We start from the raw sequence: 23,269 nt of genomic DNA, 5'->3' as shown, positions 1-23,269 counted from the left end.
AATGGAACACCTGCCCCACCCAACCTTTGCGTAGTCCAACCTGGTCTATAAGTTTCAAGTGCGTCTCTTGTAACATAACCACGTCTGCCTTAAGTTTCTTAAGGTGTGCGAGTACTCGTGCCCTCTTTATCGGCCCGTTCAGCCCTCTCACATTCCACGTGATCAACCGGGTTGGGGGGCTTTTTTTTACCCCCCCCCTTGTCGATTAGCCATCCCCTTTTTCCCAGCTCCTCACCCGGTTCCCACGCAGCTGTGTCCCCCCCAGGCGGTGCCCCCCCGCCCACCCCACCCCATTCCGGCTCCCCCTCTCCCCAGCAGCAGCAACCCAGTAACTCCCCCCTCCCACCCCCCCCCGCTAGATCCCCCACTAGCGTAGTTACACCCCCTCATGTTGCTCCCAGATGTCAGCAAACTCTGGCCGACCTCGGCTTCCCCCCGTGACCTCGGCTCACACCTTGCGACGCCCCCTCCTTCCTGCTTCCCGCCATGATTATCATAGCGCGGGAACAAAGCCCGCGCTTCCCTTTTGGCCCCGCCCCCCATGGCCAACGCCCCATCTCCTCCACCTCCCTTCCTCCCTCCACCACCACCTGTGGAAGAGAGAAAAGTTACCGCATCGCAGGATTAATAACATAAAACTCATCTTTCCCCCCCTTTTTCCCCCCTCTTCGCCCCCATACTCGCCCCACCACTTTGTTTCAAACATTCTTTTTTAATAACCCGCTTATTCCAGTTTTTCTTCCACAATAAAAGACCACGCCTCATCCGCCGTCTCAAAGTAGTGGTGCCTCCCTTGATATGTGACCCACAGTCTTGCCGGTTGCAGCATTCCAAATTTTATCTTCTTTTTGTGAAGCACCGCCTTGGCCCGATTAAAGCTCGCCCTCCTTCTCGCCACCTCCGCACTCCAGTCTTGATATACGCGGATCACCGTGTTCTCCCACCTACTGCTCCGAGTTTTCTTTGCCCATCTGAGGACCATCTCTTTGTCCTTAAAACGGAGGAATCTCACCACTATGGCTCGAGGAATTTCTCCAGCCCTCGGTCTTCGCGCCATAACTCGATAGGCTCCCTCCACCTCCAGCGGACCCGCCGGGGCCTCAGCTCCCATCAACGAGTGCAGCATCGTGCTCACATATGTCCCGACGTCCGCCCCTTCTACACCTTCAGGAAGACCAAGAATCCTTAAATTCTTCCTCCTCGCATTATTCTCCAGCACCTCCAGCCTTTCCACACATCGTTTATGGTGTGCTTCGTGCATCTCCGTCTTCACCACCAGGCCCTGTATATCGTCCTCGTCCTCGGCAGCCTTTGCCTTCACGGCCCGAAGCTCCCGCTCCTGGGTCTTTTGTTCCTCCTTTAGCCCTTCGATCGCCTGTAATATCGGGGCCAACAGCTCCTTCTTCATCTCCTTTTTAAGCTCTTCTACACAGCGTTTCAAAAACTCGTGTTGTTCAGGGCCCCATATTAAACTGCCACCTTCCAACGCCATCTTGGTTTTTGCTTGCCTTCCTTGCCGCTGCTCTAGAGGATCCACCGCAATCCGGCCACTTTCCTCTCCTTTTTCCATCCGTATCCAGGGGGATTCCCTTCTGGTTTACCGCACAGTACTTTTGGCCGTTAAAATTGCCGTTGGGGCTCTTATTAAGAGCCCAAAAGTCCGTTCCACCGGGAGCTGCCGAAACGTGCGACTTAGCTGGTCATCGCCGCACCCGGAAGTCTCCCCACCCAATTTATAACCTGCCCTTATAAACCCCCACCCATAATACACCCCACCCAATACATACCCTGCCCTTTATAAACCCCCCACCCATAATACACCCCATCCAATATATATCCTGCCCTTTATAAACCCCCACCCATTATACACCCCACCCAATATATACCCTGCCCTTTATAAACCCCCACCCATAATACACCCCACCCAATATATACCCTGCCCTTTATAAACCCCCACCCATTATACACCCCACCCAATATATACCCTGCCCTTTATAAACACCCCACCCTTAATACACAACACCCAATATAAACCCTGCCCTTTATAAACCCTCCACCCATAATACACCCCACCCAATATATACCCTGCCCTTTATAAAGCCCCCAGCCATTAAACGTCCCTCCCAATTTATACACTGCCATTTATATACCCCCACCCATAATATATCCCACCCCATATATATTCTGCCCTTTATAAATGCCCCACCCATAATACACCCCACCCAATATATACCCTGCCCTTTATAAACGCCCCACCCATTATACACCCCACCCGATATATACCCTGCCCTTTATAAACCCCCCCACCCATAATACACCCCACCCAATATATACCCTGCCCTTTATAAACCCCCACCCATTATACACCCCACCCAATATATACCCTGCCCTTTATAAACCCCCCCACCCATAATACACCCCACCCAATATATACCCTGCCCTTTATAAACCCCCACCCATTATACACCCCACCCAATATATACCCTGCCATTTATAAACACCCCACACATAATACACCCCACCCAATATATACCCTGCCCTTTATAAACCCCCACCCATAATACGCCCCATCCAATCTATACCCTGCCCTTTATAAACCCCCACCCATTATACACTCCACCCAATATATATCCTGCCCTTTATAAACACCCACCCATAATACACCCCACCCAATCTATACCCTGCCCTTTATAAACCCCCACCCATTATACACCCCACCCAATATATACCCTGCCCTTTATAAACCCCCACCCATTATACACTCCACCCAATATATATCCTGCCCTTTATAAACACCCCACCCTTAATACACAACACCCAATATATACCCTGCCCGTTATAAACCCCTACCCATTATACACCCCACCCAATATATACCCTGCCCTTTATATACTCCCACCCATAATACACCCTCACCCAGTACCCATAATATGCCCCTCCCATAAAATACCCCAGCCAATGTGTACCTCTGCCCTTTATAAACACCACACCCATAATACAATCCCACCCATGACATACCTCCACCCATAACACCCCCCCACCCATAACACCCCCCCACCCATAACACACCCCACCCATAACACACCCCACCCATAACGCCCCCCCACCCATAACACACCCCCACCCATAACACACCCCACCCATAACACCCCCCCCACCCATAACACATCTCCACCCATGACACACCCCCACCCTTAACACATCCCCACCCATGACACACCCCTCCCATCGTACACCCCCACCTATTTATCGACACACCCTCAACCATATCCCTACCCATTATATACCCTTTGCCCTGTCTTGGATTATATACCCACTCCCTTCCCATCCATAGACCACTTCCTGCCAATTCTTTACTCAACGCCCACTGCAGTCATTGCAATTTAAAAAATATATATAAATTTAGGGTATCCAATTCTTTTTCTAATTAAGGGGCAATGTAGTGTGGCCAATCCACCTACCCTGCACATCTTTGGATTGTGGGGACGAAACCCACGCAAACACGGGGAGAATGTGCAAACTCCACACGGACAGTGACCCAGAGTCAGGATCGAACCTGGGACCTTGGCGGGTTATCACTGAGCGAGGGGGCGGTGAGGGGATGAGGTATATGTGTCGCACATTCATGCCACTGTTGAAAGTTAAACTTTTCCACTTAGGTACATAGTAGGGTATATACAGCTCCCTGTCTTATGAATAATGTTTTTTTAACAGCTAGAAAGATAATTAACACTCTTGGCAAACGTTGCCGTTTCGCTCAACGTCAGCTTCCCCACATTGGCATCACTCCGCAGCTCAGTAAAGCTGGTGCCTCCTTGCTTGTTTACAAGAAGGGTGCTTCCTATTTATTTCTCTCCACTTGTCTCCCTTCCCACTCCTCCTGTGGGCTCTGACACACTGCTCGGAGATGAGGAGCCCACCAGGATCCCGCCTTCCATGACCCTTCTCCACAGGGAACTTATTTTTAGAATTCTTTCTTGTGATGTTGTGTCACTGGCAGGGGTGGTATTTACTGTCTATTCTTAGCTGCCCTGAATTGAGTGGCTTGCTGGGCACTTTTAGAGGCCAATAAAGACTCCACGATAGGGCTGGAGTTACCTATAGATCCAGAAACCTGATCTAGTCTGTAGTGATGTACATCACTGGAAGTACACAAAGGGTTAATGTACATACACTACACCTAGCTAGACACTAGAGGGAGCACCAGAGACATGACACACAGACAGTCAACCAATAGGTCAGTAAGATAGGACACGACCAATGGGCAGTCACGATACACACAGAGGTGACACTACCACAGGGGGGCATTACACCAACCCATATAAAAGGACACATCAGGGCAGCACGGTGGCGCAGTGTGTTAGCCCTGCTGCCTCATGGCGCCGAGGTCCCAGGTTCGATCACCAACTCTGGGTCACTGTCCGTGTGGAGTTTGCACATTCTCCCCGTGTTTGCGTGGGTTTCGCCCCCACAACCCAAAACAATGTGCAGGATAGGCGGATTGGCCACAATAAATTGCCCCTTAATTGGAAAAAGTTAATTGGGTACTCTAAATTTTTAAAAGAAAACAAAAAGGACACATCACAAATGCTCAGACTCTTTCCAGTGGAGACACTCAGTGAGTACAGACACAGGGTTGATTGAACATCACACCCACCACGTGGATTGTAGCAGACTGGTTAGTTAGTCTGAGTAGCTATAGCAGGATTAACAGTAGATCGAATCCAAGTAGAAGAATCGTTAACAGTAATAAACGGTTTGAAGCTATCTCCAAGTCTGAACCTTCCTTTGTCAGAGTGCACATCAAGGAAGCAGCTTCTGCTACGTCAAGAGCATAACAAAACATGGTCCTGACCCAGTCCCCAGACACTCACGCAAAACTGGGCTTGGTGCCTCCCAGTCAGATTTGACAATATCCTCACTCACCGAGTGAATGATTTGGGCCCTTACACAAACACACGTGACCTGGCAGTCTGTGTAAATGAGGTCGCAATAAAATATAAAGCTCACCTTTGAGCGCTGAGGGAGAATTACTCCAGCTGAAATCACCTGGCGGCACATGCTGGGGAACCAAAGACGGAACCTTCTGTAGGAACTGGAGGAGGCCATTCAGCCCCTCAACTCTGTTCTGCAATTCAATTGGGCCATGGGTGACCGGCAGCTTAACTGCGCTCGAGCCTCGATTCCAAACCCTTAACAAAAATCCATTAATCTCAGTTTTTAGATTTTAAATTTACCCCGTGCCTCAAGGGGTTTTTAAGGGGGAGAACAGTCCAGATTTCCACTACCCTGCTGGGCACAGGTGGCTCAGTCGCACGGTGGGCAGTTCCGATTGGAGAGCTTTGTGGAACTTTCATCATACCAATCGGAGATGTCTGCTGACGAATTGTCATTCAATACATTTTAAGCAGGATGCTGCTCCTCGATGCCACCGCGCATTAACTAACCTCTCCCCTGTCGCCCAGCATGGAGTCTTTGGGTTTCGGAAGCTGTTGGCCACTGATAATCCTCAACACCAGTTGTTTCTTTGGCTGTCCGGTCAACAGGTCTTCTGCTGTTGGGTTAAAGGTACCTGGAGTAAGGCAATACTTAAACAAGGACAGATGTGTAAAATGTGACAAGCCCCTGTAATTAGAGCCCTCCTTCATCGCACCACCCCCTCCCCACCTCCATATAACAACTTGCATTTATGTAGCACCTTCAACAAGGAGCTTCACTGGACTGTTTCCAGACAAAAACTAACGCCAAGCCTACGGCGACCAAAAAACATGGGTCAAAGATGCAACTTTGTCAAAACAGGTGAGAGAGAGAGAGAGAGAGCGATGGAGGTATTTAGCGAGGGAATTCCAGCGCGTACTGTCTCGGCAGCTGAAGGTATGGCTGGCAGTAGTAGAGCGGTTAAAATGGGGTATGCTCAAGAGGCCTGAATTGGAGAAGTGGAGGATTGCTGAGGCTGGAAGAGATGAGAGAAAGGGAGAAATGTGGCCAAGGAGGGATTTGAAAACAAAGATATAGATTCTTCAAATCAAGGGATAGCAGAGGAATGAGTCAATGTAAGTTAGTGAGAGCAGAGATGACAGGTATCAGGAACAGAGTGTGAATTTAGATGCAGCTAAGGCACATCTAAGCAGGAGGAAAATGAGTTCCTCACAATAGCAAAAACAGAGGTGATACACTGGGCAGGGACACAGACTGAGGGGCATAAGGACAGCATGGCGGCACAGTGGTTAGCACTGCTGCCTCACAGTGCCAGGGACCCAGGTTCTAGGTAGGGTGGGGGTTGCCTAGGTAGGGTGTTCTTTCGGAGAGTTAGTGCAGACTCAATAGGCCGAATGGCCTCCTTCTGCACTGTAGGGATTCTATGGACATTGGGTAAAGCTACAGACTGGGCATATATTGGGCGAGAACATAGCTTTGGGGAGCGTGGAAGGAACACATTGGGGGAAGACAGATGGGGGGAACTTTGAGCAAAGACACAGAATGAGGGGCATATTGGGCAAGGACACAGAGTGGGGGGACAAATTGGGTAAGGACACACCCTTGGACAATTGTGGGGTTGTGGGAGGCGGGGTTAAACCCAGGCAATGGCGGTCTATTTCATTTTCTTTATTCCTTCCTGTTAGGGTCAATTGCTGTTTGACAGCACAAAGCTGCTCATTATTTGGCACTGAATTGTTAATCTGAGCAGGAGAGGCCATATGGACAGATGGTGGAAGGAATTAAACAAGCAGATTGATGCAGCAGGGAGCGGTCTCCTGGGTTTGGATACCTGACCTCTTCCATACCTGACCCGAGAGGGCTGACCCTGGCCAGTTGGCCCAGAATTGATAATTGTTCTGCTCACCAGCATTGACATCCAGCATAGCGAACATAAAAGATCACCACATCTCTGAAATTTCCTGAGAATATTTACACCTCGGGGAGGGGCAACAATTTGAAGGATGGAAATTGCTGGAGATGAGTTTTAAACTGTCTAAAAGTGTATTGTACGGAACGGCTTTGACTAATACTATCAAATTTAAATCACCGTCCATAGGCTTTACTGAATAATCTTCATGCTATTAAAACCTTCCAACAGATTGGTCTGTTCTGGCTTTGCTAGCCATAAATATAAGAGTCATAAATCCAGAAAATTCAGGAGAAGCTTCATCAATAGAATAGTTAGCACAGGAAATAGCTGGTGTGAATCATGAAGGTGCATTGAAGAGAAAATTAGATAAATAGAGTACATCAGGGAGAAAGGAATAGAAGGTTATGCTGACACGGTGACTCTAGCATGGGCCAGTTGCCTGAGCGGCCTGTTACTGAGCTGTAGATTCTATGTAACAAGAGTATGTTTGAACTTGCAGGAAGGCTTGATTGTGATCGTCGGCAGATTATCAGCCACGCGCTGAACATCCTCATTCAGCAGGACACGTGTTGCAAACTGCAGGCAGTGTGTAATTGAAAAGCAATTTTGTGCTACAAATTTACTCCTGCCCGTAACGGGATTGAGATCAGTCAGGGTCTCGTGTTTGATCGTTAACAGTCAGCAGATTGTCATGTTTCCTGTTTGAACTGAGGTGATGCAGACGTGAGGACAAGGCCCGTCACACTATAGAACCCAATCCCTCATCGAACAGATCTTTGTCCCGTTTTGGTGTGAAGTGCATACAAATCCAGGGCCCAGAGTGAGAGATAGACTCTGACGATGTCTAGGCCTACGGCCAGAGGAGCTAGCACTGGCTTAGATTCAAATCCCGGTTTCGGAGATCTCACGGTTTGGTGTTGTTCCGCCAGATCCGACTCCCTAACTCTAACTTCACCCCTCGCGCACACACCAGGGAAAAAAAAACAAGTCTGCAGCATTGCTCTTCCCTACCTTGGGTCATACACTTGGGTTTCAGGACATAACCACAGTTCCCGTTGGAGCTAAACTTGGCCCTGTTTAGCTGGAGCACTCTTCCTTCAGACTGGTAGTTCAACGCAACTGTCGGAGGTTGGAAAGAGAGAGTGAGAGAGAGAGAGAGCATGAGAGACAAGCAGTTGCAGCATTGCACTCAACACGTGGCAATGGCTAATAGAGTCATCGTGGAGTTAACGGCGACACAGATCGATCTGCCACTGTAGCGAGGCCGAGTGAACGTTATGGCATTACTAATCCCCATAGGCGAGGGCGGCACGGTGGCACAGTGGTTAGCACTGCTGCCTCAAGGCACCGAGGACCTGGATTCGGTCCTGGGTCGATGTCTGTGTGGAGTTTGCACATTCTCCTCGTGTTTGCGTGGGTTTCACCCCCACAACCCAAAGATGTGCAGGGTAGGTGGATTTGCCACGATAAATTGCCCCTTAATTGGAAAAAAAAATAATTGAGTCTCTAAATGTATTTTTAAACCAATCTCCACAGGAAACAGCTTAAGTGTCCAATGTAGATGATGTCAGAACATGGCACATTACAAAACTATTCATTGATGGTAACAACATATTGCAGTACTCTCTATTCCAACACTTTAATGGTATGCTACAGGTACGTGGTGTATTTTGCCTACAGTGACCAATAATGAATTGCAATGGGAAAATCATCATGTAAATGATAGGGCTCACTAAGACAGCACAGTCAGCTGGGGTATAGCCCATGGAGCACACAGTAAAACAAGTATTTCTGTGAGAGTGTGAAGTGATACCATAGCTATAGCGTGGAAACAAGAGATAGCTGCTTTATTAACAACCCTAGATCTGTACCAATCATTTTCATAGTGAAGTGATTTCAAAAGAAATTGTTTCTACGAAATACACAGGATTTACATACGCATGGTTATTGCCCATTTATCAGGCATTAACCAGTTGACTAGCCTCCAATATGATGAGAGACTTGATAGCCTGAAGCCCAGAGCCCAGTATTGGGGGTCCTTCAGTGCTCACTGTAAAGACCCTAAGCTCGCTGTACCTAATCAATGGGCATGCCCTATTTCTACCCTACTGAACTCTCTCTGACAGGCTGCAACGTACAATCACTGTTGGACTCTCTGATTCCGTACCTAGCTGGCAGCCAGCATTCCAGAAGGGTTGAGGGTTAAAGTTACTGGAGTCCACGCGGTAGGAGGAGGGGTAGATGCGGGAGAGCTGCTGCTGGTTCATACGGACAAACTGCTGAGGCTTTTGCTGAAGGAGCTGGTGGGTTTTTGTCTCACTGTAGGAGGAGACCTGCCAGCTGCACACGACTGTGGAACAAAGCAAACAGAACAGAGATTAGCGAAATAGAGAAATGGGGAGGGGCATTTAAGCAAAACGCACCCGACCCCACCACCACTATCCCAAGAGGTAATATTCCTCGGGAAACAGTTGCTTCCATTTCTTCCCACTCCCCCAGTTCTCTTCCCCTCTCTCACGGAAGGCACCAGCATGATGTCAGTCATGTTCCTCAGCACTTAGCTAATCGGCAGCAGCAGGCATCGTCGCAAGTAAGCCTTAAAAGATAAGCCTTAAAAGATACCCTTCAGACATTGGGCTCACTCAGCAGAAACAGGCCCATAATGGACTGAAACAGCACAGCAAGAAGTCAGAGCTCTTCCCTTTGAGTATTTATCCAATCCCCTCTTGACCGAACATTACCCTCCTCAAGACCGGGGGTACTGGGACCAACTGTAGCAGCTCAATTTCCAACTGAGTGAGGTAGGCTAACTCTGCACCAACTGAGGCCTCTGTGCTTCAGTTGCGCACTTGGAAGTGCGCGGTTCACACAAATTGATAGTTTCAGTGCCTGATGTGCTACTGCTTTAAGGATAAGATCTGACTCCGGTCAGAACCATGCAGAAACTTTGGCTATATTCAGAAGCTGTTTCAGCCGGTTTGTTCACCGTTCCAACCACATTGCTCTTCTGTCTGCAGACATATCTTTTAACTGAATTGCAGAGAAAAAACTGCTCCACCTCTGTTCGCAGCTTTATCTAGAACTCCACTGACCTGCTTTCTGCAAAATGCCTTGGCTCCACCCAGCAATAACATCATCTTACCAAGCTGAAGTCTAATTAACTCCACAGGGAACCCCCTTATCAAAACAAAACTGCATTCACCCATAAAATCTTGACAGTGGTTTAATTGCACCCCTGGCTCCTAAAACCTATGTTGTCTTTCAAACCAGGATTCTTTTAAAACATGACTGCAGCAGTTAAACACACTCCCTCACTCAGGCTTTTAACCCTTACTGCACCAAATACCTATAATACCATCTGAAATTCTGACGTTCATCACACTGATGTAGAAGTGTGAGCACTAGAAATCTGGCAAATTAATATATAAACCTCCAAAACAAAACATAATGTGAATGATATTCCTGCCACTTTCATTGCAAATTCATTCAAAATTGAGGAGGCCATTCCACCAGAGCTATGGTATTCCACTCGGATTTACCACCTCTCCAGCCCTGGTATATACAGACTGTCCGCTCATTTTGATTTATGTTTGATACTGTAGAACAGGCTGAATGTCTTTGAAAGGACAAAGGGGAGCAACAGGACCGACGATCTGAAGGTGCCTCCCCCACCCCCACTTTCAAATGGCCAACAAACATCTGGCCCTCGGGTGAATGAAGTGCGGATGTAAGCTGATTTAATATACCGCCCTATGCCCGCTTTTCAGGCACAAAATAAGCCCCCAGTACGACCAAATTGGGAAAAAACCCAAAAAGGAATTGTTGTGAAGTACCCATACCTGTTCCCTCCACATGCTCCAAATGTGTGCACCTGAGTTTCTACCTGGTATTGTGTAGCGGCGCCTGTGCTCAAACCTTGCACATCTCTCCAAGTACAAAAGATATTCTTTGGAGAGCAAGTCACTACATTCACCGCGACTCACCTTCAGAGTCGATATCATACATGCCGACTGACTTTGTGTACTTGACCAGGTCCGAGAGTGCCCGTGACAGCTTCATGGTCTTTTTCTGCCTGCCACTCCTGAGAAAAGAGAAAAAAGGACGTGCATTCATACAGCACCTATCGCAACCTTAGACTATTTCCCAAATGCTTTGCAGCCACTGAAGTCCTTTTGAAGTGCGGGCACTGCTGAAGTGCGAGTGAACCCTGGCAACTCTGGGACAACCATCGAGACCCAATCACCTTTCATAGAATTTACAATGCAGAAGGAGGCCATTCGGCCCATCAAGTCTGCACCAGCCCTTGGAAAGAGCACCCTACCAAAACCCACACCTCCACCCAGTAACCCCACCTAACTCTTTTGGACACTAAGGGCAATTTAGCATGGCCAATCCACCTAACCTGCACATCTTAGGACTGTGGGAGGAAACCGGAGCACCCGGAGGAAACCCACGCAGACACGGGGAGAACGTGCAGACTCCGCACAGACAGTGACCCAAGCCGGGAATCGAACCTGGGACCCTGGAGCTGTGAAGCATCTGTGCTAACCACGGTGCTAACATGCTTTCCTGAGATGGGGTGACATGGATTCATGAGCTGAGGAACTGTCATGCTCCATGTACCATGAGGGGAGGGTATGAGAGAGAAAGAGGAATGGAGGGGCTGGGATTGGCCTGTTTGACCACAATTGCCACGTTCCCCGTCAATCAGCTCTTCTGATAATCCTCACCCCATTTCTAACATCCACAAATTCTTTCTCAAATGCCCTCAAGCGTCAGAGCGTGCTGGGGACCTGGGACAGAAGCAGGCACCGCAAACCTTTTCAAACAGGGCGTTAAAAAAAAAAGCACAGGACAATTGGCCATTTTGTCCTCAGCAACTGAAGACAATAGGGCCAGTCTGGCCAATCTCACCTTTCTGTGGTGGTCTTATCCTTTTTGATGGGCGTAGGAGATAATGGGATAGTGTCGTCACATTATTATTGGACCCGTATTCCCCAGAATCCGTGAGTTGAAGAAACTGTTTCCCTCAGAGTTGTCAGGTTGAATGTTTTTTTCCCCAGACCATAGCGTTATTTGTTGTGTAGGTACACTGGTGGTTTATGCAGTGCTGGAGGAAGCCATTGTGGAATGTCCTGGGTGGTGGTCCCTTCACGCAATCCATTGCTGAATCGGCGACAGACCACCTTCAGGCGCGTTACGCGGCCTGTACCAGTTGCATTCCTTCTTTTAGCCTCAGCGCTCCAGTTATACTTCCTCTTTCTCTCGGCAGGGTTGGCACATTTGCCGCAGCTTGGTTTCTGCAGGTGAAATGCTTTAGCCCCACAGCGCCGGCAAAGAGGGGGGCGGGCGGGGCGGGGGGGGTTGGGGATCTTGCTCCACCTCTTACCAATTGACGATATTCCCTTCGTCATTTCTACTACACGCCCAAGAGCGGTTTGGAAAATTTCAATTCGCTTTTAATTCTAAAAAACTTTTTGAAAAAGGGAATGGAAAAAGTAAATCCAGGCAGCACGGTGGCGCAGTGGTTAGCACTGCAGTCTCACGGCGCTGAGGTCCCAGGTTCGATCCCGGCTCTGGGTCACTGTCAGTGTGGAGTTTGCACATTCTCCCCGTGTTTGCGTGGGTTTCGCCCCCACAACCCAAAGATGTGCAGGTTAGGTGGATTGGCCACGCTAAATTGCCCCTTAATTGGAAAAAATTAATTGAGTACTCTAAATTTATTTAAAAAAAAGAAAAAGTAAATCTAAACCATTACTGTGAAATAAAGTGCCACAAGGGAACTTAGATAACGTGTAACTGTATCACCGCTGTCAAGAATTAATTAAAAAATAAAAAAATTTAGAGTGCCCAATCTTTTCCAATTAAGGGGCAATTTAGTGTGGCCAATCCACCTACCCTGCACATCTTTGTGGGTTGAGGGGATGAGACCCACGCAGACACGGGGAGAATGTGCAAACTCCACACGGACAGTCACCCAGGGCCGGGATCAAACCTGGGACCTCGGCGCCGTGAAGCGGCAGTGCTAACCACTGCGCCGCCCTGCTGATGTCAAGAATTTCTTTGCACCAATAATTATGAAGACTTAGAATGGACCTCCAGGTGGATTGGTGGATGTGAAAGACTTGGAATAATTTCAGGAACAATTGGGCGCTGAAACTAAGGAGAGATCCTGGAAGAATAAAGATGGGAAGAACGGCCTATCTCACCGGCAACTGTTTTCTTATACAGATGTCAATAAAAGGAGAGAGTTTAGCCTTGGATCTCTCCGCTAAGTTTTGAATGAGTCTCGAAAACATGGTCGGCTGGCTGATGGGTGTTTGACCTCCTTGCAATGGCGACTGTCCATTGGATGTTTCTTTTCTTTCTTCAGTTGGGTGGTGGCAGTCTCTCTGTGTAACTTCCCAAATGGGATTCTTTACTTCATCCCTATCACTTACCTCATCATATGCACTGTTGTTCGGCCGGAAGTCGCCTGATGGTCATGGTCTTCCTCATCATCCTCCAAGCTCGATGACTTCTTCATCTTCACTGTCTTTTTCTGCAATGAATGATCCGTTAACATTGAATCAACAATTGGTTGGACAAACATGCTCTTTGACACCACATTGCTTGACAACTGTCTTCACCATGTCAGAGAACTGACCGGGATCCCATTCTGCAGGAGGGAGCAACTCACTAGTGCGCTGCCATTCACCCTCGGCCCACAAATACCAGGAAGCTATTTGACTACAACAGGTATCTTGGCCAAACCTGACTTGGCCTCACCCAGATGATCAACCACTCTGAGACCCCCCTCGGCGATTGTCCCCCCTCTCTAGGCCCCTGTCCGTCACTCTGCCCAAGCCTGAACCTTGGATATCTTGGTTTGAATGGCTCAGCACAACTCTGGATGATGCCTTCATCCACTGAATCACTTGGTGGGGGTCATTCACTTCTTTTTTTAATATAAATTTCGAGTACACGATTCATTTTTTTCCAATTAAGGGGCAATTTAGTGTGGCCAATCCATCTACCCTGCACATCTTTGGGGGTGGCAGGGGGGTGGCCTCCTCCTATTTAAATAATGCCATGGGATGTTTTATTAACGTCCACCTGAGCTAGCAGACCGGGCCTCGGTTTAATGCCTCATCCGAAAGGCTGCCTCTTGAAATGCACTGCACTGGGAAAGTCAGCCTAGATCGTAATTGAGCCATAGCTGGCACTTAACAAATAGACCCACGTCTGCAGAGGTCATGCGAAAGGCCCACCTTCATGAACTCACCAGTTTGCACTTGCTGCACTGACACGGCACCAGGGATCATCAGTGTCTCTCAGCAGTTTCCTCTGTACACGCTAGCTCTGCACAGTCCCGATCGAACCAACCCCCACTCACCTTACGCTTGGAGAAGCTACCGATGAAGGAGCGACTGTGCCTTTTGTTAGACGTCGGATCTTCTCCAGAGTCGGTACCATCTTCCGTTTTACTCTGTCAGGAGGTAACATATACACAGACAAGATGGAGAGACAGACACACAACGGCAACCAGATGGAGAGAGATCCACGTGGAGAGAGAGAGAACCAAGGGAGGAATATACAAAAAGAAAGTGGACCGGAGAGAGATACACAGAGAGAGGCACATACAATCAGGCAGAGTAACACACACACACAGAATTAGAGAGAGAAAGAGCAGAACCACAGAGAGATGCACAGAGAAAGTGAACCAGAGAGAGAGAGGCAGAGCAGTACATGCATACAGACAGAAAGAGCGCAAGAGAACAAGTATCAGATGAATAGAGAAACACATAGCAGCAATCATATGGAGAAAGAGAAGCAGAAATGAAGACACAAATTTGAAGAAAACAGACAGCGAGGCCGCACACATGCAGAGCAAGAGAAAGAGAGAGAGAGAATGAGACAATCAGAAAGGGAGAGAACAGAAAAAGACAGGGCTGAATCTTTTGAAATGATTGAATTAAAATATCACACTCCCCTCCCCAACCACTGCATTTTAATCACCTCCAAGATTCACAGGGCTAGAGAGATTAAACAATATGTTCCCACTCTGAATCCAGTAGCAGTAGTCAAGTTTCCAGATGGGACTTGACCCAGGTTATGTGCAGCACGGTGGTGCCAGCTGTCTGAATGTTATCCCCGCGTCTATTGCGCCAATGCATCAGTTGTCTGGTATCTGCAAAAGGCCAACAGACATCCAGACGCTGCGCTGGACTGGGACAAAGGGGCCTTCGAGCAATCCAATTCCAATAAGGAGTTCACATTTACACAGCAGCAACCTTCACGACATCAGGACTCTCCAAAACACTTCACAACCAACAAAGCACTTTTCAGTCTGAACACTGTTGCCGAGCAGGAAATGTGGCAGCCAATTAGTGCACAGCAAGATCCCGCTACGGCAATGTAAAAAATCATTCTTGGCAGTTAACTAACATCCAACTTCCCAGAGACATTAAAAGCAGTAAGGGATGTGGGAGTGGGTTAAAATGTGTACTTTATGAGAATGGGGTGAGAGATGAGACTCAATGTAAGCTGAATGCAGCAGCGCTCACTGTATTTTTTAGTTATTATTTAGCCACAGCTCGGCTGGCTTTATTAACAAATTTTCTTTTTTTTTTAGTGATGTTGATCGAAAAATAAATATCGCTCCAGATCAGCTCTTAGTAGTGCCATGAGATTTCACCATCCACCCGAGAGAGTAGACCAGGCCTCGCTTTCACATTCTCATCTCAAAGGCACAATCTCCGGCGGTGCAGCACTGTGGAATTCGCTACCCAGAGTGCGGTGGATGCTGGGACTGTGAGTAGGTTTAAGGAGGAGTTAGAATATTAATTGGTAATGGGTTGAAGGGTTACGGAGAACGTGCAGGACGGTGGAGATGAGGCCATGATGAGATCAGCCGTGATCGAATTGAACGGTGGAGCAGGCTCGAGAGGCTAAATTGCCTACTCCAGCTCCTAGTCCTGATGTTCTAAGAAAGAACTATTCTGCCTAATTTTACCATCCAGCTCTTGGTCTGTAGCCCTGTAGGTAACAGCACCTCAAACACAAAATCTGGGGCGGTATTCTCCCCCCCGTCCCACCGCCGGGTGGGAGAATCGCCGGGGCGCCGCCCCGACCCCCGCACGCGATTCTTCCACCCCCCCCCGGAAACCAGCGGCGCGCGAATCACGCCACGCCGCCCCGACTCCTGCACGCAATTCTCCCACCCCATCGAAACCAGCGCCGCGCAAATCACGCCACGCCGCCCCGACCCCCGCACGCGATTCTTCCACCCCCCCGGAAACCAGCGGCGCGCGAATCACGCCACGCCGCCCCGACCCCCACACGCAATTCTCCCACCCCATCGAAACCGGCGGCGCGCGAATCACGCCACGCCGCCCCGGCCCCCGCACGCGATTCTTCCACCCCCCGGAAACCAGCGGCGCGCGAATCACGCCACGCCGCCCCGACTCCTGCACGCAATTCTCCCACCCCATCGAAACCAGCGGCGCGCGAATCACGCCACGCCGCCCCGACTCCTGCACGCAATTCTCCCACCCCATCGAAACCAGCGCCGCGCGAACCACGCCACGCCACCCCGACCCCCGCACGCGATTCTTCCACCCCCCCGGAAACCAGCGGCGCGCGAATCACGCCACGCCGCCCTGACCCCCGCACGCGATTCTTCCACCCCCCGGAAACCAGCGCCGCGTGAACCACGCCACGCCACCCTGACCCCCGCACGCAAATCTCCCACCCCATTGAAACCAGCGCCGCGCGAAACGTGCCGGGCTGCTCGGAGAATCGCCGCAAACAGTGAGCGGCGATTCTCCGGCCCGGCTGGGCCGAGCGGCCGCGCGTACACGGCCTAATCCCGCCGCCGCTGTCCACACCTTGTCGCTGCCGGCGGGTACTCGTCGCGAAGGTTTGGGTGGCGGCCTGTGGGGGGGTGGAGGGGGGCTCCGTTCCCGGTGGAGTGGGGGGGCCTCCGGAGTGGCCTGGTACGCGTTAGGGACCAACCGATCGGCGGGCCGGCCTGTCTGTCGGCGGGCCTCCTTTCTTCCGCCTGCGAGCCTGGATCCATGCGCCATGTTTGTGTGGGTCGGCCTGGTGGAGGACGGCCACCGCGCATGGACTAGTTGCTCAACTGCGCCTGCGCGGGATCCAAAGCGCCGCGCCGAGGCCCCGCCCCCGTAAATCGCGCGACGCCCCTGCTAGCCCCACGGCGGGGGGAGAATAAGGGTCTTGGAATGGGCTCCGACGCCGGAGTAAAACACTCCGGTTTTTACTCCAGCGTCGGCACTTAGACTCCCGTTGGGAGAATCCCGCCCCTGGTGTTTTTGATCAATAAGGGGATCGGGGTTATGGGGAGAAGGCAGGAGAATGGGGATGAGGAACGTATCAGCCACGATCGAATGGCTGAGCAGACCCCCTGGGCAGAATGGCTCCTATATCTTGTCTTATGGTCTTATGGTAAGATGATTTTTGTACTGAGGTCACTGGAGTGGGACTGTGAACTCACAGCCAACTGACTCAGAGACCCGTGCACTACCTCTCGAAACCACAGCCAAATGCAATGTATTAGATTATCGACAGGGGGCGACATAATGAAGATGTTTCCATTAGTGGGGGAATTCAAAACTAGGGACCATGAACATAAGATAGACACTAAATAAGTCAGAGATGAGAAGGGATTTCTTCTCTCAGAGGGGGGTGAATCAGTGGAATTCTTTACCGTAGGGGCTGGGTCGTTAACTATGTTCAAGGCTGAGATAGACTGTGGGCAGCACGGTAGCATTGTGGATAGCACAATTGCTTCACAGCTCCAGGGTCCCAGGTTTGATTCCGGCTTGGGTCACTGTCAGTGCGGAGTCTGCACATCCTCCCCGTGTGTGCGTGGGTTTCCTCCGGGTGCTCCCACATTCCAAAGATGTGCAGGTTACGTGGATTGGCCATGATAAATTGCCCTTGGTGTCCAAAATTGCCCTTAGTGTTGGGTGGGGTTACTGGGTTACGGGGATAGGGTGGAGGTGTTGACCCTGCGTAGGGTGCTCTTTCCAAGAACCGGTGCAGACTCGATGGGCCGAATGGCCTCCTTCTGCACTGTAAATTCTATGATAATCTATGATAGACAGATTGTTAATCAGTAAGGGAAGTAAGGGTTATGGGGACAAGGCGGGAAAGTGGAGTTGGGGATTATCAGGTCAGTCACAATCTCATTGAATGGCGGAGCTGACTCGATGGGCCGAATGGTCTCCTTCTGATCCTGTGTCTTATGGTCTTAAGGAAATCAAGAGAAATGTATCTTACTTGACAGAGGGATGAGAATGTGGAACTTGCTACTACATGGGGTAGTTGAGGTGAATAGTTTGTATGTATCGAAGGGGAAGCGAGAGAAACATGTGAGGGAGAAAGGGTTGAAAGGAGATGTTGATAGAATGAGATGAAGCGATGTGGGAGGAGGCCCCTGTGGAGCATGAATGCTGGGTGTGGGGCTGAGTGGCCTGTTCTGGTGCTATCTCAGCATTTTACGAAACCTCCACTCCCTTGTGCCTCACCGATGTTGCAACTTGAACGTGAGCTGATTCTGACAGCACTGCGGTGATATCTGGAGGGTTGTCAAGCATGCCTGGCTCCTTGCTGTCTCGCTCACTTTCCCACAGTCTCCGGAGTCTCCAATCAGTTCAGGTGACACCATCCATTAATCCCAGCAGACAGTCTCAGCCTGGCACAGCTCGCTGTGTACAGTAGCTGGATTTAAAGTCACATTACAGCCCAGCCCAGACTCTCCATCAAACCTGCTCCGCCTGCGGTCAAGCTTATTTACCCGTTTCCATTGATTCTGTTAGCCGACGATGCTCGCAAAGCTGCATTTATTGTTCATCTCTGTTTGCCCCGGGGGGGGGGGAATGAGCATTCAGCCATGTTTGTGGGTTCAGATCCTACTTGGCGGGGTGGAACACAAAATCCAGGGTACTGGGGGAGTGCTGCACTGTCGGAGGTGCCAGTTGTGGAGTGGGGAGTTGGGCCTTCTGATTCAGAGACACGGGTTGTACTGATCTACAGCTGCCGTTATGACGACAGTGCGACCTTGCTTTAACTGAGACTTGGCGACAGCTCTGTGACCTTTACAGTTATTACCCGCTGGTCATGAACACAGTTCAAGGAATGATCGACTTACCACAGGCTTCTCCACTGTAGACACGGACCCAGAGCTGCATTTCTGAGGTGAAGGAAGAGAAAAGAGTCACATGAGACAAAAGGGGTTTCATGCCACTGATGCTAGCTCAGTTAATAAGCTGAGATTGATAGATTCTTGCTGGTCAAGGACACGGAGCCAAGGTTGGTGGATGGAGCTAAGGTACAACCCAGCTACTCTCTCATTGAAAGGCGGAACAGACCTCTTCCCAGTCCACTGACAAACAGCCAGCTCAACACTAATTGCCTACTGGACACTGTAATGAAGAATAGAGTCTATCCACATCAGCCCAATACATGCACTGAATACTGTGGCAACAGCTGTGAATTTCAGGCGGGTTCGTTATATACCATTTACTGGCTTCGGTTTAGCATCTTAATCAAAAGACTCCGAGAGCACAGAACTCTCTCAGTTCTGCCCTGTAGAGAAATGCGGGGTTTTCCACTGAAGAGCCCTCACAGACAGATGGGCCGAGTGACTTGCTATTGTACAGTCACCATCTCTGGTTCAATGGTTAAAGAGGAACTGTTAAGGGCAGCACGGTGGCGCAGTGGTTAGCATTGCTGCCTACGGAGCTGAGGACCCGGGTTCGATCCCGGCTCTGGGTCACTGTCCGTGTGGAGTTTGCACATTCTCCCCGTGTTTGCGTGGGTTTCGCCCCCCACAACTCAAAAATGTGCTGGGGAAGTGGATTGGCCACGCTAAATTGCCCCTTAATTGGGAAAAAAATAATCGGGTACACTAAATTGATTTATTTTTAAATAGAGAAGATGGCTTCTCTCCACAGCCTGGAGGCCGCACCAGAGTTATATAGGCCTGGAGGTGGCCTCCTGCAAGATCTGTCCCTATGTAACCTTTGAACAGGTCACAAAGATCTTCCTGCTAGGTAGAGTGGGCACTACCAGCAGCCAGGGGAGCCAGAAACCAGGCCAGCTGCATGTGGGGAAGGACATCATGGCCACCGCACCACGCATGGAGGTGACATCATTTCAAACCTTCCACCTGCAAGCCCACAACTAAGAATGCAGCGGAGCCACCTGTCATTGCGCGCAAGGCAGCAATGCTTTCCTGCTCTCCCGTTATTGTTAATAACATGGGCCTACTGCGCGCAGCAAGCCTTACAAACCTTGCAGCAGGCCAGGCCCAGCTGCGTTGCCAGGAAAATATCAGCGACCCAATTTCAGCGATTTAAACCTCTCGCATTCCGGACATAAAGCCATCCAGCGTTGGACAGCGGGCAGAACAGATGGTTTGGTACAAACCTAAATGAATGGCGACCCAGGTGCTGGGAGAACTGAAGACTCCAGATCACCTGCTGGCCACCTGGCTAAGCTAATTCAGGGCAGCACCTTTGGGTGCACCGGGGAGACCCAAATGCTGGGGGAAAATAGGTTAGGCATCTCCTCGGTTCGACAATTCCTCACGATTGTCCAGGAATCTCCAACAATAATGGATTGACACACTGAACATTGGTGCCAGCAAAGGCCAGAGGAGATAAATCACAGGAGGGCATTTAAAAAAGGGTGGACATTTACGTTTGACTTCTTTTAATTATCAGCTGTAAAAATATCGGAGAAGGGGTGGCCTGGCCCGCGATCGGGGCCCACCGATCCACGGGCGGGCCTGTGCCGTGGGGGGGCTCTTTGCCAGGTAGGCCGCTGCGATGGCCGACGCGTAGGTGAACCCCCCCGCGCATGCGCGGGGATGACGCCATTGAGTCTGCTGCTGCAATTGTAATTCAAATTCCCCGAGGCCAGGTTTGTTGAGTTTAATTACACCGAACACTGAGCCAAACAGAATGAGCTCACGGTGTTCCATGTTAAAGCTCATTTCAGTTTTAATAAAACACATCATTTGAATTGTAATTGCAGATCCTATCATTTCAATTAGAACGTTGTGCAGCTTGAGGAGACCTGTTGTGAATTGTGCTGTAATTACTGATAGCCGAGCTTCGAGAAAGCAAAACTTCATTTGTCACTGTTAAAGTGGTGTTTAAAATGTTAAAAGGATTTGACAGAGCAGATAACGGAGAGTGTATTTCCTCTGATGGGTCAGCCAAGAACAAGTGACATAATCTTAATAGGATTCCCAAGCCGTTCAGAAATGATTCCAGGAAGAGGTTTTTCACACATAGTGGAAGTGGAAATCTGGAACATTCTTCCACAGAAGGTTCTGGAGGCTGGGGCCAATTGGAGATAGACTTCTGTTGAAAGCATTTATACAGAGCCGATCACAACCTCAGGGCATCCTAAAGCACATTACAGCTGATTAAAGTGTCATCGCTGTTCAGATGGAGGAAACCTGGCTACAAATTTGCACACAGTAATCTCCCTCAAACAGCAACACGTTAATGAGCAGTGAATCTGATTGGGTGATGTTGTTTGATGACCAGCTATTGACCATGGCACCTGTGCGAACTCCCCTGTTCTATGAAATATTGCCATGCGATCTTTTACAGCCACCTTGAGAAAGCAAATAAGGCCTTGGTTTAACGCCTCACCAAAACTTGTCTTCTGTGACAGTGCAGTCCTCCCTCAGTACTGCACACATGGTTACCTGTGGGACTTCCAGTGAGGGGAAAAGTGATTGAAGACAAAAGGTCCACCAGGTTTCGGGAGAGAGATGCAGGGGCAGTGAGCGAATAGAGCCGTGTTTCTGTATGTCTCACACTGTACAATCCCAGTCAGATATTTAACTCACAGTCAATTCACACACCCGGCACATGTACAGGACGGGCAATGTACAAAAGCCCTCCTCATCATCTACGGGACACCGTCACTCCCGTCCCACCCCCCATCACTCCCCTCCCACCCCCCCGTCACTCCCCTCCCACCCCCCCCATCATTCCTCTCCCACCCCCCCGTCACTCCCCTCCCCCCGTCACTCCCCTCCACCCATCACTCCCTTCACCCCCCCCCCATCACACCCCTCCCACCCTCCCCCGTCACTCCCCTCCCCCCGTCACTCCCCTCCCACCCCCCCCGTCACTCCCCTCCCCCCGTCACTCCCCTCCCACCCCCCCGTCACTCCCCTTCCACCCCCACATCACTCCCCTCCCCGTCACTCCCTTCCCACCCCCCCCGTCACTCCCCTCCCACCCCCCCGTCACTCCCCTCCCACCCACCCGTCACTCCCCTCCCCCCGTCACTCCCCTCCCACCCCCCCGTCACTCCGCTCCCCCCGTCACTCCCCTCCCACCCCCCCGTCACTCCGCTCCCCCCGTCACTCCCCTCCCCGTCACTCCCCTCCCACCGTCACTCCCCTCCCACCCCCCCGTCACTCCGCTCCCCCCGTCACTCCCCTCCCCGTCACTCCCCTCCCCCGTCACTCCCCTCCCACGCCCCCGTCACTCCCCTCCCCGTCACTCCCCTCCCACCCCTCCGTCACTCCCCTCCCCGTCACTCCCCTCCCCCCGTCACTCCCCTCCCACCCCCACCGTCACTCCCCTCCCCGTCACTCCCCTCCCACCCCCTGTCAATCCCCTCCCACCCCGCTCCTCCGTCACTCCCCTCCCACCCCCAACGCCACTCCCCTGCCACCCCTCGTCACTCCCCTCACACCCCCACCGTTACTCCCCTCCCACCCCCAACGTCACTCGCCTCCCCCCGCCACTCCACTCCCCCCGTCACTCCCCTCCCATCCCCCTGTCACTCCCCTCCCCCCGTCACTCCCCTCACATCCCCCCGTCACTCCCATCCCACCCCCCCCGTCATTCCCCTCCCACCCCCCCGTCACTCCCCTCCCCGTCACTCCCCTCCCCCCGTCACTCCCCTCCCCCCGTCACTCCCCTCCCACCCCCACCGTCACTCCCCTCCCCCGTCACTCCCCTCCCACCCCCCCGTCACTCCCCTCCCACCCCCAACGTCACTCCCCTCCCACCCCCCGTCACTCCCCTCCCACCCCCCCGTCACTCCCCTCCCACCCCCAACGTCACTCCCCTCCCACCCCTCGTCACTCCCCTCACACCCCCACCGTCACTCCCCTCCCACCCCCACCGTCACTCCCCTCCCCCGTCACTCCCCTCCCACCCCCCCGTCACTCCCCTCCCACCGTCACTCCCCTCCCACCCCCCCGTCACTCCCCTCCCCCCGTCACTCCCCTCCCACCCCCCGTCACTCCCCTCCCACCCCCACCGTCACTCCCCTCCCACCCCCCGTCACTCCCCTCCCACCCCCCCGTCACTCCCCTCCCACCCCCACCATCACTCCCCTCCCCCCGTCACTCCCCTCCCACCCCCACCGTCA

General features: G+C 51.2%; 1 protein-coding gene across 2 annotated transcripts in view; it reads right to left on the bottom strand.

Annotated features, from left to right (window-relative positions):
• plch2a (phospholipase C, eta 2a) overlaps nucleotides 1-23,269 on the bottom strand; it is a 268,571-nt gene that overhangs the window by 47,960 nt on the left and 197,342 nt on the right. For both annotated transcript variants that reach the window (XM_072478060.1, XM_072478059.1), the window contains 7 exons: nucleotides 19,008-19,049; nucleotides 14,226-14,318; nucleotides 13,291-13,391; nucleotides 10,834-10,931; nucleotides 9,018-9,200; nucleotides 7,862-7,969; nucleotides 5,448-5,554 (listed from right to left, as the gene is read on the bottom strand). In XM_072478060.1, the coding sequence (XP_072334161.1) occupies nucleotides 5,448-5,554; nucleotides 7,862-7,969; nucleotides 9,018-9,200; nucleotides 10,834-10,931; nucleotides 13,291-13,391; nucleotides 14,226-14,318; nucleotides 19,008-19,049 (732 nt within the window). The remainder of the gene's footprint in view (nucleotides 1-5,447; nucleotides 5,555-7,861; nucleotides 7,970-9,017; nucleotides 9,201-10,833; nucleotides 10,932-13,290; nucleotides 13,392-14,225; nucleotides 14,319-19,007; nucleotides 19,050-23,269) is intronic.

This window comes from Scyliorhinus torazame, chromosome 16 (assembly GCF_047496885.1).
Source record: "Scyliorhinus torazame isolate Kashiwa2021f chromosome 16, sScyTor2.1, whole genome shotgun sequence".
Classification (NCBI taxonomy): Eukaryota; Metazoa; Chordata; class Chondrichthyes; order Carcharhiniformes; family Scyliorhinidae; genus Scyliorhinus; species Scyliorhinus torazame.
The sequence above is the reverse complement of the archived record's forward strand: the minus strand, read 5'-3'. Positions and strand labels throughout refer to the sequence as shown.